At 52.0% G+C, this 20,332-nt stretch overlaps 11 protein-coding genes; 4 read left to right on the forward strand and 7 right to left on the reverse strand.

The window, feature by feature from the left end:
• Positions 1-744: 744 nt before the first annotated feature.
• On the reverse strand, positions 745-1,631 carry RCC_06369 (uncharacterized protein; the record flags this gene model as incomplete). XM_023771630.1 has 3 exons in its annotated part: positions 745-920; positions 970-1,461; positions 1,514-1,631. The coding sequence occupies 3 exons, from the start codon at positions 1,629-1,631 to the stop codon at positions 745-747; spliced, it is 786 nt and encodes a 261-aa protein (XP_023627398.1).
• A 483-nt stretch (positions 1,632-2,114) lies between these two features.
• Positions 2,115-3,504, forward strand: RCC_06370 (uncharacterized protein; the record flags this gene model as incomplete). XM_023771631.1 has 2 exons in its annotated part: positions 2,115-2,632; positions 2,685-3,504. The coding sequence occupies 2 exons, from the start codon at positions 2,115-2,117 to the stop codon at positions 3,502-3,504; spliced, it is 1,338 nt and encodes a 445-aa protein (XP_023627399.1).
• A 451-nt stretch (positions 3,505-3,955) lies between these two features.
• Positions 3,956-5,248, forward strand: RCC_06371 (probable hippurate hydrolase; the record flags this gene model as incomplete). The annotated part of the gene is made up of 1 exon (XM_023771632.1): positions 3,956-5,248. One exon carries the CDS (start codon positions 3,956-3,958, stop codon positions 5,246-5,248), a length of 1,293 nt encoding a protein of 430 aa, XP_023627400.1.
• Positions 5,249-5,800: 552 nt separating this feature from the next.
• RCC_06372 (related to programed cell death protein) lies at positions 5,801-6,272 on the reverse strand (the record flags this gene model as incomplete). XM_023771633.1 has 2 exons in its annotated part: positions 5,801-6,095; positions 6,151-6,272. 2 exons carry the CDS (start codon positions 6,270-6,272, stop codon positions 5,801-5,803), a joined length of 417 nt encoding a protein of 138 aa, XP_023627401.1.
• Positions 6,273-6,704: 432 nt separating this feature from the next.
• RCC_06373 (uncharacterized protein) lies at positions 6,705-7,145 on the reverse strand (the record flags this gene model as incomplete). XM_023771634.1 has 3 exons in its annotated part: positions 6,705-6,714; positions 6,792-7,061; positions 7,120-7,145. The coding sequence occupies 3 exons, from the start codon at positions 7,143-7,145 to the stop codon at positions 6,705-6,707; spliced, it is 306 nt and encodes a 101-aa protein (XP_023627402.1).
• Positions 7,146-8,199: 1,054 nt separating this feature from the next.
• Positions 8,200-8,745, forward strand: RCC_06374 (uncharacterized protein; the record flags this gene model as incomplete). The annotated part of the gene is made up of 1 exon (XM_023771635.1): positions 8,200-8,745. The coding sequence occupies one exon, from the start codon at positions 8,200-8,202 to the stop codon at positions 8,743-8,745; it is 546 nt and encodes a 181-aa protein (XP_023627403.1).
• Positions 8,746-9,352: 607 nt separating this feature from the next.
• Positions 9,353-9,966, reverse strand: RCC_06375 (uncharacterized protein; the record flags this gene model as incomplete). XM_023771636.1 has 3 exons in its annotated part: positions 9,353-9,452; positions 9,530-9,743; positions 9,816-9,966. The coding sequence occupies 3 exons, from the start codon at positions 9,964-9,966 to the stop codon at positions 9,353-9,355; spliced, it is 465 nt and encodes a 154-aa protein (XP_023627404.1).
• A 2,345-nt stretch (positions 9,967-12,311) lies between these two features.
• On the forward strand, positions 12,312-12,981 carry RCC_06376 (uncharacterized protein; the record flags this gene model as incomplete). XM_023771637.1 has 2 exons in its annotated part: positions 12,312-12,395; positions 12,460-12,981. 2 exons carry the CDS (start codon positions 12,312-12,314, stop codon positions 12,979-12,981), a joined length of 606 nt encoding a protein of 201 aa, XP_023627405.1.
• Positions 12,982-13,671: 690 nt separating this feature from the next.
• RCC_06377 (uncharacterized protein) lies at positions 13,672-15,159 on the reverse strand (the record flags this gene model as incomplete). Its single annotated transcript, XM_023771638.1, has 1 exon — positions 13,672-15,159. The coding sequence occupies one exon, from the start codon at positions 15,157-15,159 to the stop codon at positions 13,672-13,674; it is 1,488 nt and encodes a 495-aa protein (XP_023627406.1).
• A 490-nt stretch (positions 15,160-15,649) lies between these two features.
• Positions 15,650-17,256, reverse strand: RCC_06378 (uncharacterized protein; the record flags this gene model as incomplete). XM_023771639.1 has 2 exons in its annotated part: positions 15,650-15,981; positions 16,035-17,256. 2 exons carry the CDS (start codon positions 17,254-17,256, stop codon positions 15,650-15,652), a joined length of 1,554 nt encoding a protein of 517 aa, XP_023627407.1.
• A 461-nt stretch (positions 17,257-17,717) lies between these two features.
• Positions 17,718-19,516, reverse strand: RCC_06379 (Sulfate adenylyltransferase; the record flags this gene model as incomplete). XM_023771640.1 has 2 exons in its annotated part: positions 17,718-19,426; positions 19,498-19,516. The coding sequence occupies 2 exons, from the start codon at positions 19,514-19,516 to the stop codon at positions 17,718-17,720; spliced, it is 1,728 nt and encodes a 575-aa protein (XP_023627408.1).
• Positions 19,517-20,332: the final 816 nt, after the last annotated feature.

Below are 20,332 nucleotides of genomic sequence, written 5' to 3' on the forward strand. Positions count from 1 at the left end.
GTACGAGCAGCGCGAACCACTACTGCAGGAGTTGATGCAATGCGGCGTTAATTGATATATTGCCCGGCTTCGATGTGGTTTAGACAAGGGCATTGTCGCATTGTGCATTGTCTCGGGAAGCGCTTGGCCCACTCCTCACTCCTGGCGGGTGCGTATGGCGTGTGTAACCCACAGCTAGCAGATCGCACTCTCTCACCCCTGGAAGTTCCAATGTCTTGGTCACCACATCACGCGAGGTGCAATCTCCCAACATTGACGTTCTGCTTTGCAGAAATGATGGAAATTCGCATGACGTTGATTCCAGGGATAGAACTCGCCTGTCTAAGTAGCGTCTGAACTGGTATCTCGATCGACGCCAGGTTGTCATGGTTCGTGCCGCATCCAAGGCCAACAAGATCATTGAGGAAATCACCAGCACTCTGCCATCGTCGTCATCGCTAGTCGACCGTGGCATGGCCGCAGGCCAAGTCTATGCTCAACGTCAATCCGAAGTTCCAGCATGAAGAATCATGAAATTTCATGATGTCGCTAGCTGGCTCGTGCGGCGGTGGATGAAATACTKGAGTATGAGCAGGAGAGATGCAAAACTGGCAATGGACATTCCTTATCTGCGCTCGTGTTATGATAACCACTTTTGGCGATGCGGTTGCAGAGCACATCCGTTTGACAGCTCAATGTGAGAAAACCTAGAATATGCGTTTAAGTGAGTGTCGAGAATGGTGATGAGCAGAGTCAATTGGGCCGTCAGCGGTTGGGATTAGATCTCTGCCCACTGCCTAGCTCTCGGCCAACCGGCGAGCCTGGTAGTTCTTGAGAGATGTGAGTATCATGTCTCTTGTCCATATATCGTGGCAGATGCGGAGGAGGAACCTCTGGGGAGCCTGGATATGGCGGTACAATAGGCGAGCATGGCGATGATCCTGTATTCCTGTCAACACGCATCTACGGTCTTGCTTTGCAGGTTTGTACCTGCAGTATACTCGATAGACCCGCAGCCATTGTCAGGTTGCTGAACAATGACTCTAGCTGACTTTTCGACCTTAACATCGCGGCGGCGATGAAGGAGCCACAGCAAGCTGATTGTCAGAGCAGCGAGAACGGCGAATCCAGCTATTGCACCACCAACGATGGCGCCGACGTGGCTCGGGGATTTCGAGGCCGTGGACACAGGTGAGTCTTGAGTGCTCAATGCGCTTGGCGAGTGACTCGCTGTTGGCGTAGTGCTCAATCCGACTGTGTCGTTCAACGCAAGGAAGGGCGCCGCATCCGTCGGGTTACTGCTCAGGAATGCCGCGGCAAGATCTGTTGCCGAGCATTGTCCATTCACACATGGGTTGTTCTTGCAGCAGCCCCAAAAGGGCGGACTGATGTTACTGCAGGTGAAGAAAAGACCTCCACTGCACTGTTGATCGACAAAGACATCGTATGCCGCTGGATCGAAGGAGGTTGCCACAAGGTGACCTACTGCGGTCAGTATAGCGGATAATCAAACCCACGCAAATGACCGAAGTACCTGCTGAACAGCTGGTCGTTCCGCAGGGATTAGTGGTGCAGCAGCCGACAAAGCGGCTGCCGCTGGCGCAGGCGTAGAACTTGCCGCCGAGGGTACAGGACATGGGAGGCACAGCCATGACAGTCAGAGAAGGAGATCAAGGAGATGGAGAGACGGYCAAGGAGAGACTGCGAACAAAAGGTATCTTGTGGGCGAACAGCGCTTCAACTGTGTGCCACTTGGACAGCCTATTGCGACACGGCGTGTTGGAGCATCGGAGTGGGACCCGATGTTTTGAGACGCTGAAGAGAGAGTGCCTTGGAGAGGGTGCTGTGCTGTGGCCAAACGGCAGAGATGCAGCCATGCTTTCGATGTCATCAGCGCCGGCATATGGTGGACGATGGATGTGAGATGCACCGAGACGACTGGTGATTTGCATTGCGCGATGTTGTGATTGTTATGAACAGACGCGTTTGACAAATGTTGACATGGAGTGAGCGGGTCAAAATTTGATTGGCTGTCAACTCTCAATAAATGTAATGTACCTCGACTTTGACCTCAATCGTGAAGTGACCGTGATGGACCAGATCAAGATCATCCACCTCAATCCTCCAACTCCGACATGCCGAAACGCCGTCGAGAACGCGACAGACCCAAGACCGGGCCCGAGTCGCTGTATAACCCGAACAAACGCGTTTTGCTAAGCTATGCTTCCGACGACGAGGAAGAGGAAGAAGCAGCAGTGGACAACGCACCGGACCAGACCAAGTCAGACGCTGCAGAAGCAGTCATCGATGATCGTGCTATTGCCAATTATCAAATGACGGAATATCCGGATTCTGAAAACGAGGTCGAGCTCGGCGCGACTGGCGACGAAGACGTTGGCGCATCGGACGGCAAGGACGAGGACGTGGAGGAGGTTGGCGACGACGCTGACGACGACGGCGCCGAGGAGGATACGGGCCCATCATCTACTCCACAGGACAAGGTGACGGACGATTGGGCACCACCCACCAAGAAAGATCCTGTGACCCATCAACGGCCGACACTTGGTCCCGTTTCCTTTGGGCAAGATGAAGACGACGAGGAGGACTATGATCCGGAAACGGAGGAGGCCATGGCGTACCTTCGCGCAGTCAGGTAGGTCATGTCTCGATGGATGTCGTTAATCCATGCTAATGGTCCATCACAGATCTGAGCGTCAAACCATCCCTGAGATTCTCTCAGCACCACGTCAACTGCAAGTCGATGCTGACCAACTCCAAGATACCAACCAACGCAATCCTGATGAGCCTCCGATCGAAAACGATGCGATTGTGAGTTCGGACACCTTCGTTCAAGCCACGCCGGTGAATTCGGAACCCACGCCTTTAGAGGGCGACGCCACAGACCCACAGAAAGTCTTCACACGTCTGCTGATAGAACGATTCATGGAGCAACGTACACAGTTACATCTTCCGCCCAGCATGCACAAGCTAGCCGAGCTCCCTGACAGCTGCCCCATCAGCTTCCCACGAGGCAACAACAGGGCTCTCGCCGAGTGGTATCATGTGCTATCCGAAAAGGCTCCTTTGCCAGCTCAGTTACGTTCGATGGACCAAGACAGTATTTTCAATCTTCTCGGACTTCTGCAAGAACATTACCTCACGAAGGTATGCGAACTGAACAAAGTCACGAGCGCCTGGATATGGTCTTTGCTTGCGAGACTGGACGATGTCGGAACCATGAACAACGATGAAGTCTTTCCGCTTCGCGAGTTGGGAAAAAGAGCGGTCTTTCTACTTCTATCTTTCTCGAGTCCTGAACTTGCGGCGGGACTCGAAAGTCTAGGGCAGGACGCTCCGTCTATTGCTTCTACTGAAGCTAACCAAGCAGAGATCGCACCACAGGCACCAACGGACAACACGCTGGCGACGCTCGACATGATGCTTGTCGTGATCGGCCATGTTTTCGGTCAAAAAGACTTGCTCGAGTTCAGGCCGAAATGGACTGTCACCGAGAAGCCAGTCTGAAGATCCCATGCTTCGTTTCAGTTTCCCGCAGCATTGCTGTTCTTCTACCAGATGCGTCTGGGGCAATCCTCCCGGTTCGTGTTGTTGAACAGCTCTCGCAATTTGCAGGACGGAATATACGCTGCTGTCGTCACGACGCACGCATGCCGCGTTCTATACACGTCCTTGCATCAATTCTGACCAAGTCACAATCGTGGCTTCGAGGTCGTTCTCTAGGTCTCCCGATTGTACGGCTAAGAAAATCAAGCTGGACAATGCCGAAAAGTGCGGAAAGGACGGAAGCCCCGCCGCCCTCGGCCAGCGGCAGCTTGCCCGGGACTTCCAGGTTCCTCACGCATAGATTAGCTACACGTAGGTAGGTGTATTACAAACGACTTCTGTAAGTACATCCTGTCTTTGCTTCAGTATCCACGTTTCCCCCATTTTCCATCCCAATCATCGATTCTCAAAAATGTCTGCTCCAGCGCTATCCCAAATCGTGGAGAATTACCGACCAGACCTCGCACACTACGAGGAACTCTACAAATACTTCCACGCAAATCCTGAACTCTCAAACCAAGAAAAAGAAACAGCGGCTACCATTGCCGCATTCCTCAAAGACAAAATCTCCACCGAATTTGATGTTCGCTCCAATATCGGCGGACACRGCATAGCCGCACTCTTCCACAATGGCACAGGTCCCACCGTCCTCCTCCGCGCAGATTTTGACGCACTTCCCGTGGAAGAGCGCACAGGTCTCCCGTACGCCAGCAAGAAACGCCAGCGAGACGCAGACGGCATCGAGAAGCCCGTTATGCACGCTTGCGGGCACGACATGCACATCACTTGCCTTCTTGCCGCTGCACAGACTCTCGTAGCCGCTAAGGATAGCTGGTCTGGAACTCTTTTGCTGGCTTTTCAACCCGCCGAAGAGCGTGGAACTGGTGCGCAGGCTATGGTTGATGATGGAATGTATGATCCCAAACGCCATGGAGTCCCTATCCCGGACGTTTGTGTCGGTGGGCATGTTGTTCCTTGGAGGTCAGGTGTTCTGGGGACGCGGAAAGGTTTGGTCGCTACTAGTGCGGATAGTATGCGGATTACCTTGCATGGAAGGGGAGGACACGCGTCGCAGCCACACCGACTTGTGGATCCTGTTGTCATGGCTGCGAGTGTTGTGATGCGATTACAGACCATTGTGAGTCGGGAAGTGGATCCTTGGGATACGGCGGTCGTGACTGTCGCCAGTATCCAGGCTGGTGATGCGGAGAATGTGGTTGTTGATGATGCGAAGATCGCAGTTGATGTGCGTGCTACGGATCAGAAGACCAGGGAAAAAATGCTGGCTAGTATTCGCAGGATCGTCAAGGCGGAGTGCGATGCGAGCAATGCCGTCAAGGAACCTACGATCCAGATTACGAGGAACTTCCCTCTTACAATCAACGACGAGGGCGTTACGGGTAAACTTGAGACGAGTTTCAAGGGGCACTTTGTAGAAGGCAAAGAGGGCTATAATTGCGATTGTGAGAAACTTTGTGGCAGCGAAGACTTTGGCATTTTGGGGTCGGCTGTTGAACGGCCGACGAGCTTCTTCTTGTATGGTGGTGTGGATCATGCGGCTTGGGATAAGGCTGAGGCAGATGGGACGTTGGGCGAGATCCCAATTAATCATAGTGGGTTGTTTGCGCCAGCGATACAGCCTACGATGAAGACGGGTGTGGATGCGTATGTGCTGTCGGCGCTGACTTGGCTGGTCAGGACTTAGATGAATGCAATGTTCGATTCATTCCTGTATGTATCTGGCGGTTTTGGACGAGAGTTGGTCGTTCGGAGGCCATCAATGTCATTGCTCGACCTGAGATGTGACGATAATTTCTTCATAGCGCCATGTGGCTACGTCTCGAAGGAACTCTACAACGAGCGTACTCCCTGACCTTCACACACCGAGACACACTTTGAATTGAACACTCTGTGAAGCGAAGGGACCCATTGGCATCGTCGTCGACTCATGCATCGACTATCAGGCACCGCGGCAGTCAGCCACTACCCCAACCCCAACCCGACCGCACCAGAATGTAGCAACTGTGATTCGCATGGCGGTTTCTAGACCAGGCCGACCGCATATCTGTCGTCTCATGCAGCACATCCGAACCGCTGCGAGAAGTCTGTGACTAGACCTTGGTCAATGGTCTGGTCAATCTCCTTCAGCCTTCATTCACTTCAAGGCGGCTCATTCCAATCCCCATCACCGGAACGCCGCGCTAGAATGCCAGAAGAAACCTTCACCCATTCACTTCATGAACGTCAATCTCATCCCTCAATCCTCACCCAGCAAATCGTCCAAGTCATCATCGTCCCAACCGCCCTTCCGTCTCTGCACCACAACCTTTTGTGCGCCTCCCTGACCCTGCACCTGCTCTGCCACAGCCGCCAACATCTCCTTCAACTGCGTCTCCGTCACTCGCGATCGMAATTGTCCCGACTGTGCGAGCATAATGAGCCTATTCTCGACGTCTTCGGCTCGTTGGGCGTTGACCATGCGAATCCGTCCTAAACGGTCTGCTGCGAGGGGTTCGAGGATTTGTGAAAGAATGGATGCGCGTTGTTGGTTTCTAGCAAATGTTTGTTAGAGGCTGAATTGGACTCGGATTGGTAGGTTGTCTGTACTTTTGGTCCTCTTCCTTGTTGCCKTGTCCTCCACTACTGCTACCACCCCCTCCCCCACCGGACTGCTGCTGCAGTTGTTGAAGGCGCGCATTGCGAATTGCTTCGAGATCCGCGTCAGACATTTTCGATGATGCGGTGTTCTTCCGTAGAGAGCGAGTGTCGCGTGCGGAGGTGATGCGAGCTTCGCATGTGCCTTCACTTGCGATTTCTGGGACCCCACCAAAACGATTAAGGTTTGCAGGGTTAGGAGACGTCATCGCTTCCTAACCATCTTCAATAATCTACCTTCTATCATCGAACACATCACTGGTTACGGATAACCGAAGCGGTCGAGGCGATCTCTACTATTAAGCAACACGCTATGATCACAACCAGCGAGACTGCCACAAGAACGTGGAGGCTTCCCGAGGAGCTGGATCGCTCAGCATTGATAGGAACGCCATTGAGATGAGCTCATTGACTATTGCAATCCTGTTTGGCAGCAGAATCAATGAACTGGACTGCTTGCGAAGATCCGTACACTCAAAGACTTGTTTAATCATGAAGCACATCCCCTATGCAGTCCTACACCATTCAAGACCTTAGCTGTCAGCCCAAGACCAGGTACACAACAGACCGGAAGGTGACGAACACTCACTCACAGCAACCCAATGGTAATGTCACCTCTGACTCTTGCGGTCAAATGCACTTCGACATCCAAGTCCAACTCAATGCGGATCTTCAAGCTGCTCTTGTCGCCCTTTGCATTCTTTTCCTCTTGGACCTGGTCAAAAGTCTTGCGTGCGCCAACAGGGGGAATTCCAGCAGTACCGAGAACACCCGCGGCAGGACCCTCAGGAGCAGGCACAAGCGAATTCTCCTTGCGCCCACCTGCAAGACCAGCCTTTGCGTCGTCTGCAGCTTCAGTGACTCTATATGAGTGTCAACCGTCATGTTTGAAGCTGAGAGATTCGAAAAGCTGTCACTTACGGCTTAGTCGTCTTTGGGTCGGCCATCTTATTTGGCTTTGGTTTCGCTTTGAGTGCGAGAGACTTGTGTCGGTAGTGATTAAACAGTTCGTGAAGATTCTCGAATGACAGGTCGTTCAGAATAGAAAGGACAGATCACTGATGAGATCAAGAGGTATATCATATACAAGCACCACTCCGGCCGCTAACAAGACCCCGAGCTGTAGCTCTCTCATGAGCTCCGCCTTCCATTGTTGAGTCCGGTATGACATGGCGTATCGTCTTGAGCTTAGCATACATGCTACCATGCAGAGCGAGAGCCTATCGAGATCATATAGCAACAATCACCCCACCATCATTGATGAATCCCAATCATTTGCCATGATGGATACAACACCTTACTACTTTAGGAAAGCGCAGACGTCGCCCTTGAACATGAAACCAATAGGAAAGCGGGCGCCGCGTGCCGTCATCAACGATCGACAAAAATAGTCCGAGGAATGATGATATGATCTCACAGATGAGCCACGAACCTGCGGAGTAGTTCCTAAGCGGTACCGCTTTATGGTTGGTATCGAGCTCCGATCCGGTGGGAATCTGGTATTCTATGTAGCAAGACCACGAAGGTTTTCGCCGAGAAAAAAAGGCATTTGGCCAGGTGGCTGAGCTTTTGCTTTGGGATAGGCAACATACACCACAGAAGAATCCTCTGCAAGCTTGAGCAGGCCGTTCTAAAATCTCGATCACACATCTACGGTTGCAGGTCCATCAGATTGCGAATACATGTCCAAGTGGACGCTTCCAGAAACTCCACCTTGCAAATAAAGCCAAGGCATTGCGAACAGGACCCGACCTTCTCATACACTTCCTTAACGCAATGGTCCTGGGGATCCTCACCGCAGTAGCTGCTTGTCCTGCTATAATCGGCACAACAGAAGCAGTCAAGCAAGGCCAAAGACAAAACGCACGAGAAGAACATCGCACACGTCGCTGCAACTTGACCGTGACCTTGCTACGACATAGCCAAACATACAGTCCGCGCTTTAATGGCGCACGGATAGTTATTCACAACAACAAGCTATGGATCGATACTCGATCCACGATGGCCGCGACGGAACACCACCTCCATCCCTACACTGGCTACTTTCTTGCATATCCAGACGACAAAGCGAGCTATTGGCGAGAGCAAGGTTTCGCAAAGGGAGAGGGAATGGTAACTACCATCTCGGACGAGCAGCCACCATTCTTACATTGGGTTTATGTGGATAGGGTCACCTGCGAGGTTAAACACGGTGTCAGAAAGGAGGCCGAGGGACACGTGGTGGGACCTTGGGATGTTACGAAGATTGATCGGAGATTGACCTGTGAGGGTTGGGAAGGGTTTGTGGCGGTACAAGAGGAGGATGGGAGCGATCTTTGGGCTTTGTACTTCGATCGTGCGGATAATGGGTTGAGGGGACAAGGGAGAATAGGAGAAGAGGATAAGAGGATGTTGTATGTGGATGTTTGGAGGAAGGAACCGAGGAAGGATTTCCAGAGTGCTGTTGATGAGAGGGTGGAGAGGATACAGGAGAGGAGGGAAAAGGAGGCCGAGAAAGAGGAAAGAAGGGAGGAGGAGCAGGATCAAGATGCTGAGAAACTGGATTGAGATGGAAGCCACGAAATCTCGAACAAAATGTACCGGACAACCACTTTGCACATGCAAGCTTTGGTACTAGCGACATGCCTTTTCCTCGAAGATGTGGCATGTTTTGCAAGGTTCGAAATACTCATACCTACAGCCATACAGGTGTCGGGCCGAGCGTGGAAGCTCGTTCTCACATTGCTTGGCCATACTGGTCCTCGGGTTCTCCTCTTGTACAGCGTGGGCATCCGGCCAAGGACTACTACCTCAAGCTCAAATTATCTCAGATCAGGCTCCCTTCCACACCACGGTGGGCGAAGGCCATGTTTGTAGTCTTGGTACTCATGCCAGAACTGTGAGAGCGCGTGCTCGGGATAGGAATAATGTTGAGGATACAGCTGCACGCTACATCGTGCCCATGACCAACATCTCTTTCACGGCAGGATGCCGTTTACTGCTCCCTTTGAGAGCCAAAAAACATACAATCCGCGAGTTTTTACATTCAACGTTTGAGATTCCGCAGTGGTCACCCACTTGAGCACAGATCAAACGATTACATGGTTATACTAAGCTACCACGCACATCATCCCGCACTTTTCTTTTCAGTTCAGTCTCCACTCCTTCGTTTGGCCTATTTTTTCAACCCCTGTTGGTAAAACAGACGCTTCTTCTCCGGAGCCTGCCTATGCATCTCGTCAAAATCGATCATGCCGTCGCCATTAGCATCGTATCTGAATCAACGCTGCGTTAATGCCAACATCCTTAAAGCCACTTCATTTGCCAAGGGGAAGAGGAGGTATAAACCCACGTGTTGAACACATTGGTCCAATGCTGCAAAGCCGAACCATTATAGGTGGCGGCGTGCTGGTACTTCACGGCCCAAGCCAGGTAGTCGGCGAGCGAGACGCTTCCAATCGCAGGATCGGCCACAAAGTCGAAAGTCGAATCATACCTGCAGGTGTCGGGCGCGCTCTCCTCAAAGGGATCCTGAGCGCGGTTCAAGCCAGGGCGACAGCCACCGCCTGCAGTGAAGGTCAGCGAAGATATCGTTTGAGGATGTGCTGTTGTAGAGAGAGAATGCTTGCCACAGGCACATCCAAAGATGTTACAGGATCTGAAGCCACAGAATGGAGTTCCGAAGGTGCCGTCGCCACAACCACCATCGGAACTCCTGGCATGGCAGCAGGCTGCCTGGACACTAGTTGCGCAGGCGATTGCGAGCATGAGGGCTGTTGGAGTAAGCATATTGTTTGCTGGCGGGGTTCTTCTGGTGAGGAATGGTTTATGATACTGATATGCTTATACGGCGATAGAATGAAGATCAAGCTTCATGAGGACGTCGTCAATGGTATTATATGCCAGTGTAGGTATGCAGCATGGTAGCTTCCCCGCTCAATTGATTTTCTGATGTTTTGTCGATTGAGCTTTCCGTGCGTTGCCTTGATGATGATGACCGGAGTCTCTAAAGGTGGTCGGATCAGAGCATTTGCAGGGATGTATTACTCGGACATACTAGTAAGAGTATGCAATGCCATGTCAGCCGGAGGTCTGTTACATTTACGTACTGCCCTCTTCCTTCTCAGAAGTAGACGATTTCGGATGTCCGATTTCCGCACGCACGCCACTGGCGACCTTCTCGCTGGCGTGTCTAGCGTGTCGTGAGCAGCCGGGGAGGTGTCGTTGAACTTCGAAGGCGCGGACATAGTCAGCAGTGACGACAGACAGCTTCTGCCGCTTCACTCTTCCCGTGCGTATCTTTACCTATCCTACACATGCGTGGCATAAGGTGACTGCAACTATAGTCCTGGCACAATATGGTACGTCGTCGGCACGATATATCTGAAGATTGAGACCAATGGATGGCTTGCAGCTGTTGTAATGATCTYTCACTGAATTGAGATGAAGCATGCAGTGCGTGCTGCAGGTACAGTACACTTATTGACACATCTGACACGGAACTAGGTAGGGACATGGAGGTAGGTAGATGTGTCGTCTGATCCTTAGTCATCTGCGCATCACGTGCCAAAATCACAACAGCAGAATGCCAAGTCACCTTCTTCAGGCCTGACCTACGACACCGACATAGGAGAAGAAAGCATCCGGAGCATGTCCAATCCCGGGAATGGTAGGACAACAATCCCGGACTGCACAACAAGGCAAGTGGCGACATCACCCACCCCACCTTCTCGTCCGAGGAGGATGACTTCCAGTCAATGCCGCATTCAGCATAAGGTACCCGGGAAGCCTATCTGTTCCCAGCGCACCTGCCCGAGTCCCCGATCTGGACAGTCTCTCGGGTGTCGAGGCTCAACACGAGTAGCTTGGTGTCATTTCCATCACAGCTTCGGACCGCGTGGGGGATCGTCAACTCACAGAGATGGCGTAGTTGGCGCCAACAGAACCGATCTGACCGGAGGGTGTAAGGACACAGCTGGTTTCTAATCGAAGGTTCCATCTTTCACGACACGGTCACCCTTCAAACCCAAACCATCAATGGCTACCGATATCTGATCTGCTCTGCTCTCTCACTCAGCTCTTGGCATGACCGGGGCAGTAAGAAGGACTGAGGGATCGGTATTGATTCCATTGTCAGCGTTAAGTTGAGCAAAAAATTCCCAAGCCACGATGCGATTGCTATCCCCGAAAGGGGATTTGACGGAGAATCTCGGCCCATGACTATGGAGCTTGACGTGGCCAGGTCTGCATCTGCCATGCCGCCAACACGCATCGTCATCCTGCTCTATATCGCTCCCACCAAGGACTCCAGCTCGTTGAACTAGGGTGATAAGGTTCTAGCTGAGGTCGAGAGACTTTCAACAAGCGTGATTCTTATAGAGAGCACTGGCAAGGTACCCCCATTGCTTACACCATTTTAGTATACGTCTAACATCATTGTCCGACTTCGTTGGGAAATCTGATGCAGTACTGCATGGAGTATACAGACCATTCTTGGACTGTGAATCGCTGATCAGTCTCGACGCCACTGGTGGTGCAAAACCAATGCATACGAGTACCGCCAATCGTGGATCGGGATTCGGTGCTCCCCGTAGATATTCTCCGGATCTAGCACGTGCGATCCGTTCTCTACACGAACGCATGTCGACCGCTATGAATCGGATAGTCGGAGCGTATAACGGGATCGTGTAACGTCCATTCCAACGCCCTTCCATGCCTCTAAAACCTGGGTTGCCTTGGTGATGGGCTTGCGGGACAGAACGCTGAACAAGATTCATATAAGCCACGCATGTATGTCCGATTCCCCAACGCATTGTGGCCCACACATCCAGTCGATACAAGAGACTTTTAACGCATATCGACTGTACCACACACCACCATACCCAGATGAGTGTGATCGGCAACGATGCTGCCGAAGTAGTCTACAGACCATTTCTAGACTAATCTCATCCACAAAACGTGATGGCTATGGCGCAGGAGTTGGTTCATTGACCTATCTAGGACTAATTTATCGCCGATCCTATTCGTCTCTACATACAGTATATGTAGAGTGATTCTTCCTGCGATTATACTGTATTGCAGCTCACCTTCACCTCATCTCGTTCCACTATACTCACGCCAAATGATCCAACAACATGTTGTTTCTTCGCACCTTCACGCTCTTGGCGGCTGTGGCTGGCTTGACCAATGCCCAAAAGAAACGAGCCCGAAAAATCACTGTAAGCATCGCCTCCGGTTTCGTTTCTCCTACTTCTTCAGCATCTCCGTTCTAACCAAGCGCAGTTTGATGGTCCTGCCTATGCAAATGCTCCCACACCCGCACTTCTCGGCCCCGATAGTGGAATTCCGGTGGGAAACGCTGGAGCCTTGAACTTCTTCAACTTCACTGTCGTCAACGTTGCGAGCAACCAGGTTCAGCTGTTTGATCCCAACACCCGGCCCAACATTGCCATAATCACAGGACCCGCTCGCGGTGGTAAAAAATTCGCCAAAATCGAAAAGAAGGAAGGCTTCCCAAACTTCGAACTCGACAGCCTCTACTTTCGCTGCGCACGCAAACTATCCGCCGTTTACGTCCCGATCGACTGCACGTTGCTCCTTTCATACCCTTCTATCGCGGGCCAGTTGGATTCTAATAGAGATTCGGAAATCGCAGTGACCAGCAGGGCCATGCAATTCGAAGAATTCGCGTTTGGGGAAGTTTCATACGTTCGATTTGGAGTCTCCGTTCCGAAAGATATCTTGGCTGAATTGGCGACAAACGAAGTGTCTGTTTTCTTTGACACGATCAAGGTCAAGGCTTGATATCTCGGATACCTTCATGACTAAGGCGTTGCTCGCCTCACGTTGAAATGCTTTCAAGGAATGTGCAAGACATCGACGCAAATTTGAGGGGGGATTAAAAGGATGATGCTGGAATACATGGGATAATGTATACATGGGATTGATGTGGGAGAATCCATCGAACAACGAGGTCATGTCATCTTACTTCATATACAAATATTTAAATTTTATACTAGGAGTTAATTCCACAATGAAAGCTCTTTGGCGAGTGTTCAACACAGTTCATTACTCACTACCTAGACACTGATCACACATGATATCAACAGACGTTGGCCGCCGATACTGCGTTCTTGGGAACCTAATCAAGCTCTAGAATCTGGCCCAACAGCTACCGCTGCGATGACCGATCGGAAGCCACGTTGAGATTTCCCGTTGGCTTGATTTTATGCAGCTGTAGCCGGGTGGAGGTTTCATCGATGACTTCGAGGAAATCTCCGAGCCAAAACCCCATACCCAAGAATCAAACAGAACACCTGCCTCTATTCGGAAGCTTTGGGAACGCTGTCGTTGAGACGGATTTGTCCTGCATCAAGCCTCGCAGATGACTCCTCATTTAAAACGCCTTTCTCTCGAAGCAGTCGGTTGGCCATTTACACAAGAGGTAACTTCCGGCCTGCTAGGCTTATCCCAAGTAGCCGCCTGCTTGCCCTCTCACCATGCGGCACCCTCTTCCCGCTCTCTCCGACTAGGTCTCATGAGGTTCCTCCCCGTCATACCTTGATTAAAGCGTGCAAGCAAGTCAGGATCAAACCCCCAGTTGAGATTACCGGCGGGCAACTCCCTGGCAGGAGCTTGGATTGGCGGACGAGGAAGCCCAGATTCCACCGTGTCCTCCTCTCCATCATCGTGCACATTTACACGACTGGGCCGCATAGGAGCTCTCTTCGATGTAGCATCTGCTAGCTGTAGCTTCAACTGCTCGACTTCTTGCTTTAATTGGCGAATCGTGCCGTCTTGGTCGTCAGCAGCAGCGTTTCCTCGTGACTCGGGTACAGCTTCTCTTAGCTTGACAGCCTCTTCCCGCTGCTCAATAGCGGCCTCCCTCTCTTTCGCGGCAACCTCTCTTCCCTCCACTGCAGCCGACTTCTGTACGTTCGCTGCTTCAATCGCGGCTTCACGCTTTTTGAGATTGTCTTCCCATTCCGAGAGCGATGCTCTCAGTTGCTCAAGCGATCTTGCMCGTTGGACAATCCAGTCATCTCGCTGGGCACGTATCTCCTGATCGTCTTTGATCTCAACCATTGCAGCAGTCGTCGTACCTTCGCTCGATGGTAGAGGCGTCTGGCCGATTGCAATGTACTCAGCACTGCATGTCCATTCGGTCTCCGTGTCCAGTGACCATGTAAAGCCTTTGGCGGTCACATCACTTGCCACTGATGCCATCTTGAGTGGCTTCAAGGTCGTATGGTCAATCATCGAAAGACCCGAAAGAACAGTTGGGGGAGCGACAAACTTGCCACTTGAGAATTCGATCTCTCGACTCTTCTTCAGCTGTCTTTGGCCTCTCTGAGTACCAGAAATAAATCTTCCCGAGTCGATATCCAACTTTCCTTTCTTGTAAGCAATCCATGTGACGCCAGCTTTGTAGACTTGGCTGCCACTCCAAGCCTCCACATTGACAGTGAAAGCATCGCGGGCGACGTCTGTAGGGTAGGTATGGATCCTCCATTGTTGGGAGTTACTCCTCAAATCCAGATAATTGAGCCACAAAACAATCACCGGCGGCTCGTCGAAAAGTGTGCTGAAAGATATGCGGTTGCTGGCGAACACCGGATAGCCATTACTGCCCATTTCAGCATGCCAGCACCCTGTAAGAACGTCTTTTGTATCTGCATTGTGCTCGATCCAGGTCGAAGTGGCTTCATGTATAGTGGAACTGCTCCATGTTTCGACGGCAATGTCGAGTGAAGTCGACGTCACATTTTCAATCGACGCAGATAGGCGGATGTTATCGCCCGGAACAGCGCCGACATTGATAGCGTTCAGACCGGTGCRAACAACAGGACCTGATACATATTGCCCTTTGGACAAGCCAACAGTTCGGGAGAACTTTTGATCGTTCCCTGAAGACTTTCCCGCCGGAATCTCGCTTGTGGAAAAGAAGCCTGTGTCCGGACCTGGTGTAGACTCGTGAACCATTCTGCAAAGAGCCAAGTGGGTAGAAGTGAGGTTGAAGAGAGGAAATGCTTGAGACGGAGGTTGAGGTAGTAGACCACTTAWGGTTAGCAGCTAACCGTACCAAAGGCAGCTACTGTAGTTTGACATCATCTGCAATGTCCAATTCGAGCTCTTGGTAGAGTGGAGGTCTTTACTAGTGGCGATCAATACTTCGTATGAACCCAGTCTCCTTGTGGAGATTGCATGGCTCTGCTTTCAAAACCCGGCTGAAATAGCATAAATCTGATACGTTAGGTCACCATACAGGTACACATATATTACACCTACTCTTCAACATACTTGATCCAACAATGCTCCGAAACCTCCAATTGGTGCATGCGAGGACGAAGACTCCGACACCATGCGTTTTTTCGTGATGATCATCCCAAACCGCAAAGAACACTTCTTTCCAATTGTGCGCAGTCCCAACTCCAAGATACCCGCGCAACCACTGTTCTGTCGTTCTTGTTCACTAGCGCATAGACTTGACTTTCCGGTAGAGCCAGTTGGAAAGCTTCACGCCAGGCGTGTCGAAGCATCTGGTCACAATCTCCGAGAGGTAGAACATGACGATGAAGCTGAGGAACAGACAGAACAAGAACGCCGGCTCGAATCCGAAAACGCCTCCATCAGGGAACGGCCACCAGGGTGCGTCATGCCATCCGTTGTACAAATGCTCAAAGTGTGGGGAAGTGTCCATTTCCGCGGGAGTCTTGAGGCCTGCAAGATAATACAGGCGGACTGTGAAGGATCCGATGACTTGCGCGTGAATCAGGTACAGGGCAAAGGAGTGTCTGCCGAGATCTGCAAACCATGTTAGTGTGGGGTCAACAGGGGAAGAGTGTTGTGAAACCTACACTGCGCAATGTTCGTCTCGAAGATGGATCGCACCCAGCCGATTTCCTTGACCCCAATCAGGACCATCCAAGCGGCCCAGAAGAGCCAAAACCACCGATAAGCTTCGGTGCCTTCGAGATAGACACCTGGAATGGCGTGTCTGAGCTTACTCCACGCGAAGCAGTTCTCCATGACTTCATCGACGGTGTGGCCATCCTCTGAAGGCTGACTTGCCAGGAACATGCCGACCACGAGAATGACATGTAGGAGAGCCATTCTAGTCTTCCTTCGCGTCCGCCACCATCTCGTGATACCATCCCAAGGCAGCGAGACTTGATGATCGGTGGCGGCAAGGATGTCCAATTCGGCAGTCAACAAGCCAGAGAAAAACGCGGCATACATGGCTCCTGGCGGTCCGAATTCCAACCACAAAGTCAATGCAAGCGTTAGCAGGATCCTGACTCGCGTGGTGCACTGATGCACGGCGAAAAGCCATACGAATAGGAACATTGACCCTCTCAGCTCCACTGGAATGGTCCATGTCGTAAAGTTGTAGATTGAGAACAACAATCCCTGCCGGAAGAAGTAGTAGAACTTGCATTGATCCTTGATCCAGAACCACAATTCTGCAAAGACATTGGCCTGCGGCTCTCCAAAAGCAGTCTTATATCCAAAGATATGCCATCCCATTGCAATCGCCAGCGTAGTAAAGCTCACGGGAATCAGCAGTCTCCCGGGACGTCGGAAAATGGCAGAGTTGATGCCCTCGATGAATTCGTCCCTCCGTCCTTCATGCAGATGAGTAATCAGTCGTCTTGGAACCACATATCCCGAAATGCAAAAGAAGAGCATGACAGAAAAGTGTCCTCCGACGAAGATGTTGCGCAAGAACGGCAGTGCAATCGCGCGATTGTTGTAAGTCGCGAAGTAGAGCGGATGGCCATAGCATAATTCCAATCCCTYGTGCGTGTACACTGTCAAATGATGCAGACAGACAATCAACGCCGCAACTCCTCGGAGGCCATCCAGCCACGCAGTCCCACCAGCCCGCTTCGTGCTGCCTGCTTTTCTACGCTGTAAGATTTCCGGTGTGAGTGCATAGAGCAAAGCGAGGAGTACATTTTTCCAATTAAATTTCGAGCGCAAGGTGTTCTCCGCGGCCAGACTTCCAGGCTCACGATGCTCAGGGGTGGTGCCGGTCAAAAGTCCCAATTCCAGGCTCTGGTTGTTGGCGACAGTCATTTTGCCGCCAAATCCATCCAGCGTCAGAACTGTGATGTGGTGGAATGCTGGTGGTGAGGATGTTCAGGATCAAACTGTTCCTGGAGCAGCGAAGGGATTGATAGAATTGTGACCTGCGCCTGGCAAGGTTGAGACTTGGACGCGGAGCCACAGACGCCTCGGTAGCCAAGACCGTTCGTTCCAGAAACGCTAACCAAGCTCGTTTCGCTTTCCCCGTATTTTCGCGCAAGGCACGCGTGTACTCTCCTAAACGCAGTCCATAAATGAGCGTGGCGTTTTCCAACCAACCCGCTTTTTTTTCGAGAATCTCAACCAATGTCTGTCCAGCCAGCAAAAACGAATTTACTCAACAACGTCACGTACTGCACAAATCAGAACAACGGAGGATGCTTTTCGGTCTATCATGATAAACAGCTTTGGTATGCAGCCTCAGCTAGCTGCAAACGCCTAGTCTATACACCTTACAATTGATCCAACAGTCCCTCGGCTTCAAGCAGAAGCACAATCTGGTGCACTGCCGTTCGGACGTTGTCCTTGCTGATGTCAACCACAAGATCGGCCTCTTTGGCATCGGGCGCCTCATAGGGGTCATCGACACCGGTGAAGCCCTTGATCTCGCCGCGGCGTGCCTTGGCGTAGATTCCGCGACGGTCAGTCTTCTCGCAGTGCTCGAGTGGTGTCGCGACGTGAACAAGGTAGAAGGATCCCGACTTTTCAACAAGTTCGCGAGCAGCCTTGCGAGATGCAGTGAATGGGGCGATCGGTGCGGCGATGACGGCAGCTCCAGAGCGAGTGAGCTCAGAGGAAACGAAGCCAATGCGCTGAATGTTCTTGTTGCGATCCTCCTCGGAAAACCCGAGCTCGGAAGACAGGTCGCTGCGGATATTCTCACCAAGAAGGAGAGTGACAGAGCGACCGCCCTGCTGGTTGAGGGTGACATTCAACGCACGCGCAATAGCATCCTTGCCAGAGTTGACGTAGCCGGTAAGGAATACGGTGAATCCCTGCTTGTTGCGAGGAGGGTGTGACTCGCGAAGGACGCGGACAACCTCAGGGTAGGAGAACCACTCAGGGATATCACCACCGGTCCTCAAACGACGACGGAGCTCAGTTCCGGAGATGTCAAGAGTCTTGACCTCCTTTGGCACCTCATCCTTGGGCATGTACTCGTCGGTGTCGGGCAGATATGTCATCTGCTGGAATGGCACCACCTCGATTCCAAGCTCATCACGGTATTTCTCCACAGCATACTGTGCGTCGTACGGTCCGTAGATTTCCTCGCCCTTGCTGTTCTTGCCTGGACCAGCGTGGTCACGACCAACAATAAAGTGGGTGGCACCGTGGTTCTTGCGAATGATGGCGTGCCAGATAGCCTCACGAGGACCACCCATGCGCATGGCAAGTGGGAGAAGTCCGAGGACAGCCATGCCGTTGGGGTAGCGTGGGAGGAGTGCCTGGTAGACGCGGACACGCGTAAAGTGGTCGATATCACCTGGCTTGGTCATGCCAACAACGGGGTGAATAAGGACGTTCGCTTGGCGAGCACGAGCGGCACGGACAGTCAGCTCTCGGTGAGCGCGGTGCATGGGGTTTCGCGTTTGGAAAGCCACAACCTTGGACCAGCCAAGCTTGTCAAAGTGCAGGCGCAGCTCCGCTGGGGWGTAGCGAAGTCCGACATAGTCGTAGTGCATAAGGCGGTCAATTGCATCAATCTTGCCGCCGACGTAAAAGTCGTTGGTCTGGTTGAAGAGGAACTTGACAGCAGGGTGGTCTGGGTCACCGCCAAAGACCTCCTTGGCCTCCTTGTGCTTATCGGGCTGGTACACATCCTCCACGTTGAGGATTCCGAGGTTGCGGTCGTCTCGAGAGTCGCGGAGCGTGATGCGAGCACCAGGCTTGACGCCGAGCTGTTGAATGGTTTCCTTGCTCAAGTCCAAGCAAATGGGCATTGAGAAGAGGTTGCCATCCGCAAGACGGTTCTCCTTCACCACCCCGTTGTAGTCCTTCTCATTCATGAAGCCCTCRAGCGGGGAAAAGCCTCCGTTGAGGATCAGCTCCAAATCACAGAGCTGGCGGTCTCCAAGCACAATGGCTGGGAGCTTCTCAGCTTCGGCGGAGAGTTCATCTCGTCGAGGCGCATCGCGGGCAATCAGGTCCTTGAGGACGCCGCCTGTGAAGTGTGAGTGGGACCGATTCTGAGCTACATGGTACAAGCAACTGCCCGTATTGTAAGCAACGTACCGTGTGGAGGATTGGCCATTTTGTTGGTGTGTGTGAGAGGGAAGTTCTGTTGAGAGGACTGCTTTCCTGAGCTAAAAAGTCGGAGGCCGATGTCGTCCCAATGGCGTCAGCCCGGAAAGAGTCTGCAGTTGATCGCGGTAACTGAAGGGTGGAATGGATGTGGGTTCGAGAGAAGATTCTGACAGCAGTCACTCCACCTGTTGTACAATGTCTCCTTGTCCTGCAAGATGACACGGCGTGCAGACGTCAGATCAGCAGGGGAGCTGGGTAAATGTGTCTGTTGCTGCACACTGATCTGCACGTGGCCCGGCTCGCGCAGGCAGAACAATCTAGCGCGGTATCGTGGCAGAGGAAGGCCTGTCCTCATGGACTACTTTATCAATTTATGCGGTACAGTACAATGCTCCTGCCTGTTCGATGGCGATGCTTCATACTGTAGCGCGACTATCATCAGAAGACCGTATCGCTGCATAAAGGAGTACACGGCGTTGGACAAGGACATGGAATGCTTTTTCCGTGCGATACATCGATTGCTTTCTSATATTATTCTCAGACATCCTCTAGCAAACGACCCTTGGAAGATCTCTCCTATGTTCTAGTTTACGACCCCTTCGCAAGATGACGATTGACGGATGGCGTTACGCGTCAACTTGGCTATTGTCTGTTGCGTACGTCCTTCTGTGGATAGGCGTCGGACACCGCGCTGATCTATGCAGCGACATGCTGTTCTGCACTCTCCACCACCCCAAGCAAGCCAAGACGTTCATCTGGTGCTGGTGGCTGATGGGCGGCGCATTCGCTTGCTGATGGAGGAGATTGAGAGTGCCTCTCCAGG

The sequence above is a fragment of the Ramularia collo-cygni genome, assembly GCF_900074925.1.
Source record: "Ramularia collo-cygni strain URUG2 genome assembly, contig: RCC_scaffold09, whole genome shotgun sequence".
Classification (NCBI taxonomy): domain Eukaryota; kingdom Fungi; phylum Ascomycota; class Dothideomycetes; order Mycosphaerellales; family Mycosphaerellaceae; genus Ramularia; species Ramularia collo-cygni.